This window comes from Gorilla gorilla, chromosome 19 (assembly GCF_029281585.2).
Source record: "Gorilla gorilla gorilla isolate KB3781 chromosome 19, NHGRI_mGorGor1-v2.1_pri, whole genome shotgun sequence".
Taxonomy (NCBI): Eukaryota; Metazoa; Chordata; class Mammalia; order Primates; family Hominidae; genus Gorilla; species Gorilla gorilla.
In genome coordinates, this window is record NC_073243.2 from 23021183 (window position 1) to 23040880 (window position 19698).

The 19698-nt window shown below is 46.1% G+C and overlaps 1 protein-coding gene and 1 long non-coding RNA gene across 22 annotated transcripts in view; one reads left to right on the forward strand and one right to left on the reverse strand.

Annotated features, from left to right (window-relative positions):
- Positions 1-14069, reverse strand: LOC129528021 (uncharacterized). The gene is made up of 3 exons (XR_008673150.2): positions 13913-14069; positions 11986-12086; positions 1-817 (listed from the first exon to the last, which is right to left on the reverse strand). It is a non-coding gene; the product is annotated as an uncharacterized lncRNA (long non-coding RNA).
- CHD3 (chromodomain helicase DNA binding protein 3) overlaps positions 13526-19698 on the forward strand; it is a 27377-nt gene continuing 21204 nt past the window's right edge. For 14 of the 21 annotated variants that reach the window (XM_031003245.3, XM_031003249.3, XM_063700595.1 and 11 more), the window contains exons 1-3: positions 13527-13832; positions 18421-18533; positions 19331-19501. In XM_031003245.3, coding sequence (XP_030859105.2) covers positions 13559-13832; positions 18421-18533; positions 19331-19501 — 558 coding nt within the window. In that variant the 5' untranslated portion in view covers positions 13527-13558. Of the gene's footprint in view, positions 13833-15640; positions 15846-16586; positions 16606-17544; positions 17858-18420; positions 18534-19330; positions 19502-19698 lie in introns of those variants that run through there. The other 7 variants (XM_063700593.1, XM_063700594.1, XM_031003252.3 and 4 more) reach the window with 4 other exon arrangements.

Here is a 19698-nt window from a genome sequence, read left to right on the forward strand (position 1 = left end):
CTTCCCAAAGTGTGGAGATTACAGGTGTGAACCACCACACCCAACCAGAAATTATTTTTCTAAAAAGATGCCACACCATCATATCGAGCTAAGCACATCTAGAAACAAATTCATTATGGCCTCTTAAAGCCAGCTTCTTTCTCAATTGCTATTAACAATGTCCAATTCTTGAGCCATCACATCATCTAATTTTCTTTTTTCAGGTCTACTGTGGTCCATGAGTTTAGGCATAAATGCCCACCTCTCAATAGCTCTGACCTTGAGCAAGATATTTAACCTCCCTTTGTCTGTTTTCTCATCTGTAAAATGAGTATTAGGATACTTTCTACTTTATAAGGTTATTGAAAGGAGTGAGTGAGTTAGTACATATTAAGTACTTAGTTCCTGGACGCAGAGTAAAACTCAATAAAAGTCAGCAATCATCATCCTATTGTTCATCTTTTGTACATATACTTTACTATTTTTGTATTTTTTTATTGGTCTTTTTCTTATTGTTGATTTCTATGACATCTTTATTTCATCAAGAATGCAAACACTAGCTCGCTATCTTCCTTTATACCCCCTTACTCCTGCTGTAATACAATACTGGAGTAATCCTGGAGCCAGTACCTGACCCCAGCAGCTTCTTGATCACTGAAGAAACAGGAAGTAGATCTCTGGTGGGCCAGGTCTAAAACGTTCTTCTTTCTTTTTTTTTTTCTCCTTTGAGGTGGAGTCACTCTGTCGCCCAGGCTGGAGTGCAGTGGTGCAATCTTGGCTCACTGCAACCTCCGCCTCCCGAGTTCAAGCAATTCTCCTGCCTCAGCTTTCCGAGTAGCTGGGAATACAAGTACGCGCCATGATGCCTGGCTATTTTTTGTATTTTTAGTAGAGATGGGGTTTCACCACGTTGGCCAGGCTGGTCTCGAACTCCTGACCTCAAGTGATCCACCCACCTCGGCTTCCCAAAGTGCTGGGATGGCAGGCGTGAGCCACCAAGCCTGTCATTACAATCTTCTTGTCACCCTGGAAACCCTGTCTGTAGTTCTTCTTTGGCCCTTCCAATAATTTTGTAAGCCCTGGTTTCCTGGATAAAGTATCTTTCTGAGCTAGTTTCTGTTATCTCTGAGCCCTATTAGAGTACACAGTATTTACTGAATAAACTGGTCTGTCATAAATGGCACAAGTATTTTCCTAGCTAGTCTTTTAACTTTATGTTTTCTTACATAGTAAAATTTAGTTTCATTGAGTTAAATCTATCCACGTTTTCCTTTAAAGCATCCACGTTGATGCTTGTTGTACGCTTAAGGCCTTTTTCACCCCCAAGATCAGGAAAATATTCACCCACACTTTTTATATCTCATTCTAGTTCTCTAAAAAATTTTTTGGTCTTGCTGAATTGAGCAGAATTACATTTTTTGTTTAGTTTTGTTTTTTGAGACGGAGTCTTGCTCTGTTGCCCAGGCTGGAGTGCAGTGGCACAATCTTGGCTCACTGCAACCTCCACGTTCAAGTGATTCTCCTGCCTTAGCCTCCTGAGTAGCTGGGATTGCAGGCATGCGCCACCACGCCCGGCTAATTTTTGTATTTTTAATAGAGACGGGGTTTCACCATGTCGGTCAGGCTGGTCTTGAACTCCTGACCTTGTGATCCGCCCACCTCGGCCTCCCAAAGTGCTGGGATTATAGGCCTGAGCCACTGTGCCCGGGCAATTTTTGTTTTTAATGTCACTATTTAATCCATCTGAAAACTACTTTAGTAAATGGTAAGGATCTACCTTTTATATTTTCACAAATAGTTTTCCATTTATCGATTATGCATCATTATTTATCGATAATCCTTTGCCCCACTGATTTAAAGTATCACCTTTGCCATATATTAAACACTTGAAGCAGTCAACAGGTATTTACAGGGTGCCTAATGTGTGCCTGGCCGTGTGCTAGACTGATACGACAGTGGAGAAGGGTGACAGGGCCCCTCCTCTCTGGAGCCTAATGAGAAAGATAAAGGATAATATGGTAGCACATAGGAGGAGCACCTATTGTAAGCTTGGAGAGTCAGGGGAGTTTAGTGCATGCCTGCTCACTGTGTGTCAAACACAGTACTAACGACCTTAAAAGGGTAATTCCATTGACTTGGTAATATTAGGGCTTCACAAAAAGACTTATATGTTGCCATTTTAGTTAAGAAACTGAAACTCTGAGAAGTGGAAGCCGCATATGAACCCAGACCTGTCTCCCAAGCCCAGGTTCTTAAGTACGATGGCTGACCACTAATCCAGACAGCACTGCCTCTTTGAACAGGGACTGACAAGGAGGAGCCAGAGAGGCAAGGGAAAAACCAGGAATGCGAAACTACAGACGTCAAGCAAATTCTTTTTTCAAAAAGGGGGTGGTCAAGTGAAGAACTAAGAACATCCTCTGATTTTCAGCAACCAGGAGGTTGTTGGTAATTTGGTGAAAGCAGCTGTAGTGGGGGCAGAGGGCTGGAAAATGAGTAGGGAAGTAGACACTGAGGGCAGTTAATGCTTTCAAGAGGCTTGGCTGTGAATGGACACAGTGCGGTAAGGTGGCAGCTAAAGGGGTCCAGAGTATTTCTTTCAAAGATAAGGAGATTTGAGCACATTTTAATGTGATTGGGAAAGAGCAAGTGGAATCGGAAATAAAGGACTGAGTTAGAGGATGGCTGCCAACCATTAGTCCCTGAGAAGGTGGCAGGGGTGAGACTAAGAGCCCAAGTCTAGGGATTAGCTTCAGACAGGACAGGAGGAAAGGATAAAAGGACAAATATGGATAGAGTTAAACATGTAGTTGAGTGTTGGAATTTCAAGGGAGTTCTCATATGATAATCTATCTCCTGGAAGTAGATAAGATTTTCTATCCATTATGATATTAAAATGAACATATGTATCCTTTTCTTTAAAATGAACTAGTGTAAGGAGAAGGTTTTGAGGAAGTCACTGTGGAGAACTAAAAGAAAGCTGACTAGGAAAAAGGATTCCTGAACAGAAACACTGGTCTGAATGGTCATGGTGTTTTCTTCAGCAGCCCTTTGCATCCTGGGTGTAAACAAGCAACCAAAGTGATACAAGGCCAGGGGTTTGCAGGAAGGAAAATAAGAAGAGGGCACCAAGACAGTGGCAGGAGCATGGTTAAAATGATAGACCATGGAACTTAAGCTGGATAGGAAAAGAGGTGAAGATGGTATAGCTGATTAGGAGAAAATGAGGAGCTAAGGGACTACGTTGTCTCATGGTGGGTCCAAGAACAGAGTAGAAGTAAATGAGGGGGCTAGAAGGATAGAAAGTTGTGGCCCAAGTTGGGGGTTTGAATTTAATACTTCAAAAGGAAGTCCAGAGATGGGGCCAGAAGTGGGATGGCTAGAAAGGTCTCTGGAAATAAGGGGATCAAGGGACCAAAAAGTCTGGGTGATGAATAGATCATTCATGTGGATCCTAAGGTCACCCAAGATGATGGTAGGACTAAGCCAGCTGTCAGTCTTCAATGAATGAAGGAAATGTCAGGAGGTAAGTAGAAAACACTGAGGAAGAGAAGGTAAGGAGCACACAGCAAGACTGCTGCAGCCTTAAAGAAATAGGGGCTTCTTACACAAGATGAGGGAATCTGGAGGCAACAGTAGAGATAAAGAATTAGCCAGGTGCAGTGGCTCACACCTGTAATCCCAGCACTTTGGGAGGCCAAGGTGGGTGGATCACTTGAGGTCAGGAGTTTGAGACCAGCCTGGCCAACATGGTAAAACCCCATCTCTACTAAAAATACAAAAATTAGCTGGGTGTGGTGGCGGGCGCCTGTAATCCTAGCTACCTAGGAGGCTGAGGCAGGAGAATCGCTTGAACCAGGAGGTGGAGGTTGCAGTGAACCAAGATTGTGCCACTGCACTCCAGCCTGGGTGACAAAGCAAGACCCTGTCTCTAAAACAAAACAAAACAAAAAACCCTCCATAAGTAATATTTTAATGGTTTCTCACAATCTTTAATTGATATTTAACTTCCTCACTAAAACTGGCTTTAAAGGTGACCAAATGACAAGTACAATACTTTTCTTGGTTTGTACTGTTTTTTTTTAGAGACAGAGTCTCACTGTGTTGCCCAGGCTGCAGTGCAGTGGTGTAATCATAGCTCACTGCAGGCTCCAGCTCCTGGGCTGAGCTCTCCTCCTGCTTCAGTTTCCTGAGTAGGTAGGACTACAGGCATGAGCCACCATGCCTGGCTAATTTTTAAACTTTTTTTGTAGAGATAGTCTTGCTATGTTGCTCAGGCTGGTCTTAAACTCCTGGCCTCAAGCGATCCTCCTCTCTTGGCCTCCCAAAGTGCACTGGGATTACAGGTGTGAGTCACTGTATTGGCTGGTTTGTATTAAAAAGAAATTCAGATAGAATAAACCTTATTCACCATTTTAAAGTGAATTCAGGGGTTTTTAGTATATTCACAAGGCTGTGCAACTATCACCATTATCCAGAATTCCAGACATTTCCATCACCCCCAAAAGAAACCCCATATCCATTAGCAGTCCCTCCCATTCTTCCCTTCCCTGAAACCTGCGCAACCACTGATCTACTAGTTGCCTATTCTGGACATTTCATATAAATGGAATCAAATAATATGTGGCCTTTTATGTCTAACTTCTCTTACTTAGCATAATGTTTTCAAAGTTCATCCATCTTATAGCATGTATCAGTATTCCATTCCTTTTTACGGCTGAATAATATTCCATTGTATGGATATACTATATTTATCCGTTCATCAGTTGATGGATATTTTTGTTTACACTTTTTGGCTATTATGAATAATGCTTCTATGAAGATTCATGCACAACTTTATGTGTGGACATATGATTCAATCATCTTGGGTGTACACTTAGTATTGAAATTGCTAGGTCATATGGTAGCTCTATATTTAACTTTTTGAGGAACTGTCAGTTTGTACTCTTCTTGATTCCCACGAAGCATCTAGTATCAATGATCATGCCTTCCTTCTGAAGCTGTCTGCTTACTCTACCATAACAACACTACCTGGTACACTTAACACTTGAACAACTTGTTTTTCTTTGGCTACTCCTCTCCCCACTCCATCCTTCAAAGTTCCCCCAAGGTTCTGACCTCTACTCTTCACTTGATATACTAAAATTCTTACCCTTTAAAGAGGTACCAACTCCTACTATAACCTATCATGAACTTACCACTCCAGCCATATGAGGTCTACATACTACCTACTAAATTCTTTCTTATCCCACCTAAACTGCCCTTTTTCTTCCTCTTTGCTATACAAATCTCAGTTATTTGGGAGCTAACCTCAAATGCAACTACATATGAAAGTTATTTACTTGCTTCCCCCCTCCCAACCAAGAAAGAGCTTTCTTCTCTGAATGCTGATTTTACAGCCCATAACCATCATCACAATCATATATTGCTACTTAGGTTTTTATATCTGTTTTAAGTCTTTATCTCAAAAAATGTCCCTCCTCCCTTCACCTAGTCAATCTCTTGATCACTAAAAAATTTTCAAATTGCTTTATAAGATGTACAATGAAAAAATAATTTCCCCTTCCCAGTGGCAACTACTGTGGTTTCCTGTATATTCTTCCAGGAATATTCTATGGATATTCACATATTTTTTTCTTTCATAAATGTTACCATGTTATATATGCTCTTCTGTACTTTCCCTTTTTCCCTCTCATATTTTAATTATTCTTTAAAGTGGAACGTCACTAATGTTTTTAAAACCCTAACTACATTACATCTACTGACTGTACTTTGCTTACACATTTTTCACTTCAAAGAACCAGAGATTCATGAGGAACTATTTCTTTAGAGAAGTCATACTACTTTTTATCCCATTTGGCTCCAGTTGCTAATGTAATCAATGAAGCTACTTAATTTTGTTTACATAAATAATAAATACTTTCTCATTGTAAAAATTCAGAATTATCAATGAAGCAAACAATCCCCCTTGACTATTTTTTCCTGAAAGTAACCAATGTTACCAGTTTGGTATGTACACTTCCAGCATTTTTAAAAGCATTTAAATCCAAATAAATGTATCAGTAAAAATATTATTGTTTTAATTTCTTTAAACATAAACTAAATGATGTCATAACATATATATATTTTTTTACGATTTGCTTGTTTCCATTCACAATATATTAACCATGTCTCTACATAAAGAAGCAACTCATTTTTCTTTTTCTTTTTCTTTTCTTTTTAATGGCCTGCGACACAGCCCCAGGAAATCCTGAGAACATGTGCCCCAGTAACTCCTTTCTCTTAACTGCTGTGTAGTTTTTTTAGCTATTCCTTACTGTTGGAGATTTAGGGTGTTTCCAGTTTTTTGCTGTTACAAACAATGTTGTAATGAATAGCTCTGTAATGTCACCCTATGCATAAGTATGGTGACTGTTTCTCTACAATAAATGGTGAGAAGTGGAACTCTATGTCAAAAAACACTAAGTTTATAAGTATAATAGATACTATTAAATTGGCCTTGCTAGTTTTGTGGTATAGTTGTTATAGTTAATAACAGTAATATATGTGACCATCAGTTTCACATATTAGTGTCCTTTAAAACTCTAGGACATCTCATTGACTTAAAACTCATGTAGTATATAGTAGAAGAACACTAGATTGGAAACCGAAAGATAAAAGTTCAAGTCCTGGTTCTGTCTCTAACTACTAACTTGATCTTAGGTAATCCTTTCAATATCTAGGCCCCAGTTTCTATACCTATAAAATCAGATTAAAGTGATATTTTCTAAAATATGTACCTATATTATTAGTAGCATGCAAGATGCTTTTACTTTTATTGATTTTTATTTTAACAATATTGCATTTTAAATTAGAAAGAAAAACATAATTACAGTATCAAATTAAAGATTTATGAATATTATTTCTAGCAATATAAAATTTACCTTTTAAAGAACATTCATTTAAGTTAAAGAAAGGTGAGTGATTTAAAGAAAAATAGTATGCATATAATGGTATAGCTGATATATAGATATGGCAAATCATGAATATGATATATGAAGGACTGAAGTTTCCTCCTTGATAAAATCAAGAACAGGTTAGATTAAAGCAGTAAATCCTAGACTTTTAGATTTTAATGATCAATAAAATGTAAAAAAAAAAAAAAAAGTTAGTGATCAACATGGGGTTGCTGACTTTTCATCGTGCTGAGTAAGGACATTAAGAACAACAAAATTCATAATCTCAGCACTGTGGGAGGCCGAGGCAAGTGGATCACCTGAGGTCAGGAGCTCGAGACCAGCCTGGCCAACATGGTAAAACCCCGCCTCTGCTAGAAATCCAAAAAATTAGCCGGGTGTGGTGGTGGCACGCGCCTGTAATCCCAGCTACTCGGGAGGCTGAGGCAGGAGAATGGCTGAAACCCGGGAGGCAGAGGTTGCAGTGAGCTGAGATCGCGCCATTGCACTCCAGTCTGGGCAACAAGGACGAAACTACGTCTCATAAAAAGATATTTAAAATTATTTAAAATGTTGTATAATTATAAAAGAAGTACATGTTGAAAATTTTCAGATTGTACAGTAAGTATAAAAAGTCATTTTCTTATTCTTTTTCTCCCCCTTCCCCACTAAAATCTACTCACATTCTGCCATACAGATCTATCTCAGCTTTAGAAAGGAAGTTTTTAACATTATAAATATGTATATGTGTATATGTTTAATAATATGTAACATAATTTATAACATAAAACATAAGCATATATACATATATTTATCCTATATAAATATACTGTATACTATATTTATTCTATTTAAAAATATATATCAGAAATATATCCTCTCAGAATAAAGGACAGACTTTTCCAGGAAAGGACATGTGGCAACCTTTCTTAGCCATTTGAGAACCACTGATTTACAAGACCTTCCATCTCTAAAATACTATGATTAGGTCTAGACTATCCTGAGTATTTACATGCCTTTCATTATTATCACTGACCTACATATTTCAAAAGACAATTAGGAATCTCTTTAACATATCCTTGGGTAGAAAATCATAGATTGCAAGTGTTTTTTCAGTCTTTTACTCTGCTTGTTGTATGAGTACATGTCTGTGCTCTATCACTGATTATCATTGCTTCCCTACATCAGAGTTTTAACCTGGGGTCCAAGACTTCAGGGTATTCGTAACACCATGAAAACATATGTGACATTTTGTGTGTATTTTTTTTTTCTGGAGAAAGTTTCTAACTTTCTACGATCCTAAAAGGTTAGAAATTATTGCTTTAGATATGTTTCTTGCTTTTGCGTTAAATAAATAATCTTATTCTTGGCTTGAGAGTCCCTTAAAAATTTTTCTTCATTTGCATTTCACAGCTGAATATTTGAGTTCTTTGTTCTCACCTTAATAGTCTTCTCATTAAAACCAAAAAATATTCTCCTCTACCCATTAATCATGAGGAATTTAAATTTTTTATTTAATTTTTATTTTTTGAAGTACTGAAAGACAGAAGAAGGCAGAGACTGATGCCCCACAATGAAAGTGACAGGCAGGGAGACAAGCAGCTAGACAGTGAGACACATAGGCATAGATAAAAGGCCTAACGACAGAGAGACTACACAGGCAAAAGAAATATAGAGAAACCTGGAAACACAGAAGGAGAGACACAAGAACTGAGCAGACAGAAAAGAGGGATGGCAGAAAAATAGGCTGGCAGGGAGGGAATGGAGATTGACTGACAGAGAAGGCAGGCAAAATCAAAAGGGATGCAGACAGGCAAACAGAGAGAGAGAGAAAGAGAGAAGGAGGGAAGACAGATAAAGGAAGAAAAAATAAGGTAAGAAGGAAGACAAAGTGATAATGGTGTTTTATACAACATAGTGCTTTATAATTTATAAAGTGCTATCACATACATTACTGCAGGCAGACAGGGAGAATCCAACAGACAGATGGGGTGATGGAAGGATACAGGCCAATCAGACAGAAGAGAGGGGAGAGGGCCAATCAGAAAAAGAGGCTAGAATAGAGATCAAGACAGACAGATAAGAAGAAAGAACCAAGAAAAGAGAAGTAAGAGAGGGAAAGAGGGAAAGAGTGGAGAGACACAAAGATAGAGGCTGAAACAGTTAAACTCAGGAAAACAGGCAGTAAAAAAGCAGAAATGAAAGAACAGTGCATTGTGTGTAGAAGTTTTATTATCATCTTTTTCAAAGAGACCTGGTTAGAGGTTGTGTCTTTGTCTCCTTCAAAGAGTTATAAAATGTCTCTAAGGTGGCACGTGAGTGGAGCCAGAAGGCCGGATGAAAAAGGAAAAAAGTTTTAATCAGGAGAAAGCTTTTTAGACTAGGAGGAAGACAAACTTCTTAGGCCTAGGTCGACAACCTAAAGGATCTAGATTCACATGACCTTACAGAATTCATATAGACTAAGTGAGAAAGCAGGGCAGTCCTCTACCTACTCTGTGTGCATGTAAGCTCAGCTTACTGTTACTTATTAACAGTGCCTATATTTATAGGGTACTTTTTAGTACTACCGGTGCTTTCATGCCTTCTCCAATACACATTTCAGTGATGAAGCGACCAACAAAGATGTCTTGCTGTCATCAGACCACTTACCATGCAGAGTAGACTACATTTGGAGAGAGTAAAGCCTTCCTGAGCACTCCTCAAGTACTGGTAGTGAACGCATGCAACCAGTAACTAGTCAATCCAAAAGACAAGTGCTTTGGGTAACACTTGGTAGAATCAAAAAGACCAGAGATGGCAAGCCCAGCCAAGTTAGTTAGGAGTACTGACAGACTGACAGAGGAAGGAGCATCCAGAAAAACTGGAAGAAAAGTAGGGAGGAGTACAGCAAAACAAGCAAAAGCAAGCAAGCAAAAAGACTTGTATATGTGTAGACTTTTCTCTGGAGCAGTATCCAGGAAATGTGAAACAGTGGCTGCTTCTGGGGAGAGGAACTCCGGGACTAGGGTAGAAGGATGGGAGAGAGGTTTACTTTTCACAGTACACTTTCTGTACTTTTAAAATGTTGTATCATAAGTATGTACTACCTATTTAGAAGTTAACTGGGAAAAAGAAACAAAAGAAGAGAGAAAAGCAAGAAGAGATGTGGACAGCAAGAGCCTGCCAAGCAGACAGCAAAAAGGCAGGAAGGCAGCGAGAGACTGGGAAAATGGCAAAAAGACTGAGACAGGCAGACTGTCTGAGGAACCAGAAAGACAGAAAAAGAGATAACTGAAATAAAGGCAAACGTGAGAGAAGGCAGGGTAGGGGATGTGGCAAGAAGTTAGATAAGACTTTGAGGCAAAGGGGTTACTGAGAGGTTTAGGGGAGAGAGACTATCCTCATTGATGGATGTTGGCAGAGAAGAAGCAAAGGAAGAAAAAGCTGGTAAGCATGAAGACTAAAGAGAGAAAAGCCTGAAACGGTGGGATAGCAGCAAACAGGGTAGACAGGCAAGAGAGATCTAAAGGGAGGCAAGGGAAAAGGAGGAACTTAACAGGCACAAATAAGAGAAGGAACAAGCAGAAGGGCAAGAGAAGAGGCAAACCAAGATGGGGAGCCGTGGCAGGGCCTGGAAGGTAGACAAACCGAGAGATGCAGGCTAAAAAAGTGATAGAGACAGGCAGGCGGGGAGACAGATGGCTAGAGAGAGAGTGGTGGGCAAACAGCCAGAGAAGCAGACAGACAACCAGAGAGGAAAAAGAGGCTGCCAGCCAGTCAGGGAGGAGCAGACAGGCAGGCAGGCAGACACCATAACAGGAGCAAGCAGGTAAAGAGGCAGAAATAAGGAGAGAAGAAGAAAAATCAAGAGGTCAGGAGAGAGAGAGAGAGAACAGAAAGAGATGCAGACAGGCAAAAGGGAGGATGGACGAGAGGGAGAATAAGGCAAATTAGCAAATCCACATGCAAAGCACACTCGAGAGAGAGAATGACGAGTGTTTGTATAGGGATGCACACGGCCACCTTTAGCCACCCGCACCTGCAGATCATGGCACATGTGGCAAGCAGAGGCTCTCAGTATAGGGAGAGGGCACAGAGGCAGAGAGGCTGCGGCGCACATGATGCGCAGTGTGGCCCACATACACGTGGAGACACTCTTCCCATACACAGTATGATCCACAGACACACACAGAAGGGGCCAGAAAGAGGGGGAGTCAGGCACACATGAGGAACAGCCACACACAGTCAGAGACTGGAAGACAGAAGTAAGCAGAAAGAAGACAGAGATGGAAAGTCACGTAGAGGTGACAGAGCCTGAGGGTCCAAGGGATGAGAAGGATAGTCTCAGTTAAAAACAAAGACATAAATAGAGAGAAGCCCACAATACAGAAAGAGGGGGATAACCAGATGAACTAGTAAAGAGGGACAGAGAAAGAAGACAGGAGAGCAAAATCGACTGGAAAACTGGAAAAGGAGGAGGAGTTAGACTTAGTACAGAAATGATGTGGGAACCGAAGCAAGAGAATTCCAAAGGCCAGGTTAAAAAAAAAAGAGATGGAAACCAACACCCAATAAAGTGCATTAGTGTGGGGAGTGGAACATTAATAAAGAACATTTTAGCTTCATGAACAAAAATGTGCGTCATCTTCCCAGTCACTAATACTTTCTGGTTGCTGCCCACCTACCCCTCCCTCTCAGGGTGCTCCTGAGCACCGCCGAAGATGGGTGGCCAGCAGTTACACTGGAGAGGTAGAGGAATAACCCAGAGAGAAATGATTCCACAGGCATGGAATGGGAAGCAAGGGAAGGGGCAAAGGGAGATCAAAGGAATGGGAGGAAGCTAGAGTAAGAAAGGGTCAACAAGAATGAAAGAGGGTAGAACTGAGCTATTTGCCCTCCTTCCTTTGCTCCATTTGGCAAGGATCATTTTCTGTCTAGACCTCTCTGAGCAAATCTCTGTATGAGAAAGCTACTTTGGGACTCCTTTCCAACTGTCCAATTCCTGGTACCACTTTACCATAAACACTGGGGTACAGTTGGAAATCACAGGTCAGAAAGTTAGATGAAAACGCCTGGGTATAACCCCTACCTCTGCTTTTTCTCAGTTCCAGCTCCTTTCTCTTTCACGGTACCTCAGTTGCTTCTACTTTATCGGATAGTGTTGGAGATCATGGAGTGAAGGCAAATATACTGAAACGGAAGAAAAGAGAACATAATTTCACGATCTTCAGATTTGACTCTTTCCTCTTTATCCTAAAAATTTGTTGTTTACCCCCCAAATTAATTTCTCAAGTCAGTTGAATTTTACATTCTAACAATTGGAGGAGGGGAAAGCAAGGGAAAGGGGAAAAGAGTAAAGATAAAATTTATAACAATTATAAATCACTGAAAAGGCTGGGTAAAGGGGAGAATCAAACATGGACTCCTTTGAAAAAAACTCAATCATCGTATCTATTCATATCTCTCCCCCAAAAGTCACTAGGATTTCTATCACTTTTTTTAAAGAAAGCAGAAAAAAATCCAGTCCCGCTTCTCATTTAAAAGATATGTACACAATTAAATGCGTTGTGACTTCAATGAGGTATGTAGAAACAGAGTTATATATAAACATATATTTCATCTTTTTCCTTTTCAATGCCTGAAGGGGAAAAAAACCTTCACATCAAACCACTCCCTTCTGAAGTATTCAAAAAAAAAAAAGCTTTTCTTTAGAGAAGGGAGGTGGGGAGGAAGAGACTAGTAAAGAAAATAAAAAAAATTAAATCTAGTTGGACTAGTATCTAACTAGTTAACCTTTAACAATTTATGCTGATGTCAGACTGAGCATGAGTACTGATTAATGCCCCCCCCTCAAATATTTTTTATAAGGGGGGAGTTAGTCACAGCAGCCATTTTTGTTTTATGCAGAAATCCTTCATGCCCCCCCAACACACACACACACACACACACACACTTCAGTACACAAGGAAAATATCTCTATTAATCTGTGCACTAATCAGTTATGAAAAAGGAGAAATTTGTGGGTTTCTGGGTAAAGGCTTGGAGATGGGGGTGTAACAGGGAGGAGAATGGGGGGGTGAAAAATGAAATATTAAGCCAGCCATTTTGTTTGAAAAGGGGATTTTCCCCCCTCTCCCTTTCTTTATGGAGGGGGTGGCGGTGCTGGAGGGGGGGTTGTTTTAAAAATAATTTCAAGGCGGCCATCTTAGTGCCTCAGCTCTGAGAAATATTTCTGAGCGCCCCCCTCAGAATTTAAATATATTTAAAGCAACGGAGAGGGGGGCAGAGAGAAGTCGAAAACTTTTATATATATACACATATATATATATATATATGTGTATATATATATTTTAAATCCCCCTTTCTTGTTCTCTTGGGAGGAAAGAGAGAAGGAAAAAAAGTCTTTCCTCAATTTTTTCCAAGACAATTTTTGGGGGTCGTTTGGCCCCCCTCCTCAGACGGCGGCCCCGAGGGTGGGGGTTTCGGAGGGGGGTGGCCCGGGGGTTTGGGGGGCTGGGGGAGGCGGTGAGGAGGAGGAGGAGGACGCCGCCGCCGAGGAGGAGGAGGAGGAGGAGGAGGAGGAGGAGGAGGTGGTGGTGGTAGCGGTGGGGGAGGCGGGCGGGCGGTGGGTGGGGGGGTGGTGGGGGGGCCAGAGCCACAGGATGGCTTCCCCTCTGAGGGACGAGGAGGAGGAGGAGGAGGAGATGGTGGTGTCGGAGGAGGAAGAAGAGGAGGAAGAAGAGGGCGACGAGGAGGAGGAGGAGGTGGAGGCGGCCGACGAGGACGATGAGGAGGACGACGACGAGGGAGTACTCGGGCGCGGGCCGGGCCACGACCGGGGCCGCGACCGCCACAGCCCCCCCGGCTGCCACCTCTTCCCGCCGCCGCCGCCGCCGCCGCCACCGCTGCCCCCGCCGCCGCCGCCCCCGCCGCCAGGTAAGCGGCCGCCCCGACTCCCCCCCAAGCCCGAGTGGGAGCCGCGGGCGCGCGAAGCCGGGCGGGGGCGAGGCACCCACCGCGCGGCCGAGCCGAGGCGAATCCGGAGCGCGAATCCGGGGCTCGGGCCCGTGGCCCCGCGGCGGTCCGGGAGGTCGGGGCGGGCGGTGGCGGCTGCGACCGCGGGGCCAGGCCTCCTCCCCCCCCCGCCGCACCCCTCCCCCGCCGCCGCCGCCGCCGCCGCCGCCGTCGCCGCCGCCGCCGCCGCCGCCGCCACCCCGGCTGGAGAGCGCTGGGCGGGAGCTGCGCGCGCGGACCGGGCCACTCGGTCGCGGCTTTCGGGGGAGGAGGAGGAGGAGGTTTTTTTTTTACCCTCGGCGGGGAGGGGGTAGGCAGGAAACGGCCAAGGCGAAGCCAGGGCCCCCTCCCTGGCCGAGCGAGGGACCGCCGAGACCCTGGCGGCCGGACGGCGGCGTGGGGGAGGGGCACGTGGGGGAGGGGCGGCCGCGCGAGCGCCCCTCGGGCTCTGGCCCCGGTGGGGTTGGACCGAGGGAGAGTGGGGTTTCCCCGCACGGAGCAGCCGACGGGCCTGCCCCCTCCGCTCAGGACTTGGACAGGCAGAGTGGGGACGGTGTCCATCGGACACCCCTCCACCCGCGGAGACTTAGGTGCCCGCCAACTGAGGGGCATGCGGTGGCACGCGAGGGAGGGGTCTTGTGAATGTTTGTGGGCTGCTGATGAGTAGGGGCAGGTGGTGGCCACAGTCCACGCAGACCACTTCCTGGAATAAGACTGGAGCTCTTCCCCTCGCTCCCCCAGCCTGTGCAGGGACAGCAGTCCCTTAGGATTGGGGAGCGGAGAGAAGAGTGTCTGGGGAACCAGATGCCCCCAGCTCCACCCCCTTCATCTCGCCGGGGCTCTGGGCTCTTTTGTGTCAAGTGCGGTGGGGGGGGGGTCCCCCTCTTGACCCCGTCAGTCTGGGGTGGCCAAGCTGCCCAGCTGTGACTCTCACGTGGCTGCCATTCACTGTCACTCACTCTCTCGCTGAAACCACCCACTCCCTGAGCACGTTGGGGGGCGTGAACTGCCCACCCAGCTGTTCTGCAGCTTGACCATCACTCAGCACCCGTCCCCCGAGGTGACAAGTCACCCGGCGGCACTCTCTGGGCGGCGCTCTCCAGACCGCTGCGCCGCGTCAGGCGCCCAGCGGTGTCCCCCTCAGACCACCCTCCTAGTGGAGTGATTTCTAGTCTTCTTTGGGATAGGTGAGCATCTGGGTGTCCACACCCCCTGCTTGGGGAACAGCAGGGGGACCTCCGCACCCCCGGGCCTCTGGCTGCCAGGCGGCACAAATGCACCAAACTTCAAAACGGCCAACTCCGGGCTCTTTGTAAAACTGTCATATTGATCCGTGTGGCTTCTGTGGCAAACGTTCCTGTCTAGCCGAGACGACCTTTGGGGGAGCGGGGGGTGCTTTCTTGTGGGTCGGGGAGGGATGTGTGTCTCCTGGAAACTGGATAAAGTCTCCCCGCCCCCCAAGCTTGTCTGAAAAAGGGTAAAGTTTTGAAAAAGTTCTCCCAGAGAGCCCCCTGCCTTGGCAGGAGGAGGAGGAATGAGGAGTTGTGGGGAGAGGGTGCCTTTGGGGTTGCCTCCGGCAGAGGCGCTGAAAAGAGGGAAAGAAAGGCCGCCAGGTCCTGCCAGGGGCTTGGCAGCGCTCACCTATTTGTATTGGGACTTGGAGTCTGGGGTGGGGTGGTGTGGGTCCCGGATCTGGGTACGTTGGGGAGAGAAGCGTGAAAGGATCCGAGGTAGAGATGGGTCTTTGTGTCAACCCGGCCTCCCCTTTCCCTCTTGGCTTTCTGAATAGATCAGAAGAGACGTCAGAGGCTGCTTACATTTTACATCTGAAATGAAAACCCACCTCCCCTCTCCCCCTGGGCAATTTTTATCTCCCTTTCAGCCCTCCAAGTCGAATGAGTGACCCAGATACACCCCCTCAGATGACTTTCGGAGGTAAAACTTCGGGAAAATATTTTTAGCCCACTCATTATTTCTGTCTACCTAAGTGTGGGGAAAAGAACCCTCCTCTAAGGAAATTTGTTCAGGCTGCCCTCGCTCTTGCTTGTCTAGAGTATGCATTTGTGCACAGGAGAGATTTCCATTGTTTTCCATTCCGACTGCTTTGATTCTCACCATTTTGTTTTACATTCTTACTTAAGACCAATTTTATCCCTTCCCCCTCTCCAGTCTCCTTACATTGTTAAACGTTTAAAATAATAGCAGTCGTGTTGGTGGGGGAAGGGAGCAGGAAGCCAAAAACTCATTTCTTCTCCCTCCCCCTTCTGGCAAGTCGAGAGAAATAATATAACATAATATATAGATGTGATTCCTTGGGGGTGGGGGTGGGGAATGATTGTGGGTGGTGCGGAAAATTCTGGTAGTTTCTTTGCAAAAGGTCTGAAAATACAAACCCACCCCCTGCCTGCAGTACGCATGTGCAGCAGACCTATTATGGTGGTGCGTTGTGGGGGAGGGAGGGGAATTTGAGAAAAAATAAATATATGTGTGAGAGATTGATGGTGAGATTAGAAGAAGAGAGGGGCGGGCGGGAGGCGAGGCTTCGGCCGAGACTCCTCCCGCTTGCTCGGGCGGCCAGGCTCCGCCCTGCGCCCTCCGGCCCCCGCCTCTCTCCTCCCTGCCTCCGTGAGATCCGAGCCGGGGATGTGGGAGAGTCTGGGCTCCAGGCCAGCATTGAGTGGCTGCTGAGACCGAGGTTGGGACTTAGATTTGCTTTATTACCCTTCCTTGCTTTTCCTTGCCGTTCTCGCTTTGCCTCTCCCGCCACCGACGTCTGCCCAAGTTCGGGAACCTCCCGCTGGGGTGGGGAGTAGAGTGAACCGGCTTGTGCACCACCCCTGGCTGGTGGTGGCCGAGGCCGTGTCCCTGAACCTTAGCCAGTTGGCCTGCCCTTGCCACTGCCTCGGCAGCCTGCGTTTCCATGTTCAAGTCAACCGAAGTCCCTGGGGCCAGGGGGAGCCGGCTGCTGGGGCATGGCGCCTTCCTTGCTGACTTCCTATTACAGTCCCCATTCCGTTTCACACCCGGGCTCTGGCAGCCACCCCCTTGCACACACGCACACAGTCCTAGAGTGTCTTCCTGCACAAGGGGACACAGGATGCAGGAGTTAGCAGGAAAGGTGGCACTGAAGGAAGGCGAGGCAGCGACTCTGAGGCAGTGGAAACGGAGGCCTCTGGTGTTAATTGTGGCTAATTTTCCGTTGGCTGTTGAGGGAAGGAGAAAGGATTGTGTGTCCTAGAGCTAGGGGCTGGGCCAAGCCCAGGCTTTCCCATCCTGCATCGGCTGCCTCTCTCTGTACTAGACAGGTCTGGCTGGTTAGTCTAGTGCTTGGTAGGGGAGGGAGGTGAACCAGAGCCCCAGGGCCCCAGGTCTGTGGGGCATCCTGTCTTCCTTTATGTGGGGTAACTCTCCGTTCCCCAAGCCTTCACAGAGTGACACCTTCACAGATAATGGGGTGGGGGGCCTGGGGCCCTCTGGCAGAGACATCTGGGGAGAAAGCCAGGGACCTATCCCTGCTGAAGCAGGTACAGGCCATCCTCTGGATTTGTGGGCCTGAGAGTGTGTGTGGGTGTGGGTGCGCGCGTGCGCACCCGTGCTTTTGAGAAGGCATATGCTGGGTGTGTCTGTCTGTGCCTATATCTTTGTTTGGGTCTCCCATACTGCGTATAGATGAATGGGTCAGGATATCTGGAACAAAATATGGAGGTGAAGGGTGAGATCGGGAAACAAAGGGTATGGCCCCCTAGTTCCCAAAGGGAGCAGGGAGATGGGAATAGAATTGAAGGTAGGTTTTAGGCTACTTGGGAGGAGGAATATTTAGGTAATTGTGGAGACTTTCTCCTGTGTGATGAAGGTGGCAGACACTGTGATCCTGTGGGCAAGAAGTAAAAATGACCAGCTGAGGATTTCTTTTCCTCCAGGACTGTGTTGGGGTGACAGGATGCCTGGTAATTATCCGAGGAAATGTAAATAGAGGCCTCCCTCTTGGCAAAAGGATGTCAGGGCCCCAGGGTGTTAGTGTGAGAACCCAGGTGTCCACCTTTGGCTCTCCCTCCTCAGCATCTGGCTTAGGGAGCTGCCAGCTTGTGTCTCCCCACTCCAAGTGCTGGGGTCAGGCCAGGCCAGCAGCTGGGCATGGCTTCCCCAGTTCCTGGGCAGGATGCCAGCTGGCGAAGTGAGGGGGAAGGCAGGAGGAGCCCTGGCGGTGACTGAAAGGACCTGCCACAGTCAGAGCCCATGGCCTGGAGCCTGGTCCCTTGTTAGTAGGAGGGGAGGGAGGGGAGTGGTTTGGCTGCTCTTCTCTTCTGACCCCTGACCTCCCATTCAGAACCAGAGCATCCCAGAGTACTCGAAACACTTTCTGTTTGCATCCAGTGAAGGGAGGCAGGGCTTGGAGGAGTTAATGATTCCTAGAGAGTGGGAACTGCCGAGGTGGGGAAGGGGCAAGTTGAGGGGCCTCAGAGGCTGGAAACCTAGAGGCTTAGGTTTTCTGATGCTTTTTGCTTCAAAGATAAGGATGACATTCGGCTGCTGCCTTCAGCATTGGGTGTGAAGAAGAGAAAACGAGGACCCAAGAAGCAGAAGGAGAACAAGCCAGGAAAACCCCGAAAACGCAAGAAGCGTGTAAGTGTCAAGAATTCCTAACTCTGTGGCAAGGCTCAAGAGACCCATTCTCAGAGACCTACGTTTTCTCTGGTCCTGATTACTGGTGTGGGGGTGGGGTTCTGAAGCCAGGGAGGCTTGATCCCCCGGGCCCCCCACTTCCCTGCCACTGTTGGCCTGTATCTCAGGGATCTGGGACCCTAACTTCATTCACTGCAACCTAGTGAAGAGCCTCGTTGTCAGTGTGTCCTCAGCAGCAAAGAGAAGCAGTTGAAAGCACAAGCTCCGGAAGAAGACTGTATGAATTCAAGAGTCCAGCATTCCTCTGTCTAGGATACCAGGCTGTTTATTTGGCTCTCTGTGCCTTAGTTTCCTCATCTGTAAAAAGTAGATAAAGGCCGGTTGCAGTGGCTCACGCCTGTAATCCCAGCACTTTGGGAGGCTGAGCCGGGTAGATCATTTGAGGTCAGGAGCTCGAGACAAGCCTGGCCAACGTGGTGAAACTCCGTCTCTACTAAAAATACAAAAATTAGCTGGGCGCGGTGGTACGTCTGTAATCCCAGCTACACAGGAGGCTGAGGCAGGAGAATCGCTTGAACCCGGGAGGTGGAGGTTGCAGTGAGCCGAGATCACGTCAGTGCACTCCAGCATGGGTGACAGAGCAAGACTCCGTCTCCAAAAAAAAAAAGGAGATAAAAAATTAGTTACTATCACAGGATTGTTGTGAAGACTAAAAGAGGTAAGATATGGTATGTGCTGAGAACAGTTTCTGGCAATGGTAGGGATGAATAAATGTTATTTTTATTTCTTTCTCTTAGGACAGTGAGGAGGAATTTGGTTCTGAGCGAGATGAGTACCGGGAGAAGTCAGAGAGTGGGGGCAGTGAATATGGAACCGGACCGGGTCGGAAACGAAGAAGGAAGCACCGAGAAAAAAAGGAGAAGAAGACAAAGCGGCGGAAAAAGGGGGAGGGAGATGGGGGGCAAAAGGTGAGTAGAATTAGGGAATGAGAGTGAGAAATATGCGTTAAAGACGGGCATGAGGAGGGGAGGAATGGAGACTGGACTGGAGAATGGGGCAAGAAGCAAGAAAGCCCAGGGAAGCTAGTGGGTAGGTAGACAGGCCTGTGTGGGGCCTGGAATAGGGGCTGGAGGAGGACCTACTTCACCAAAGCCCCTCTCCCGCA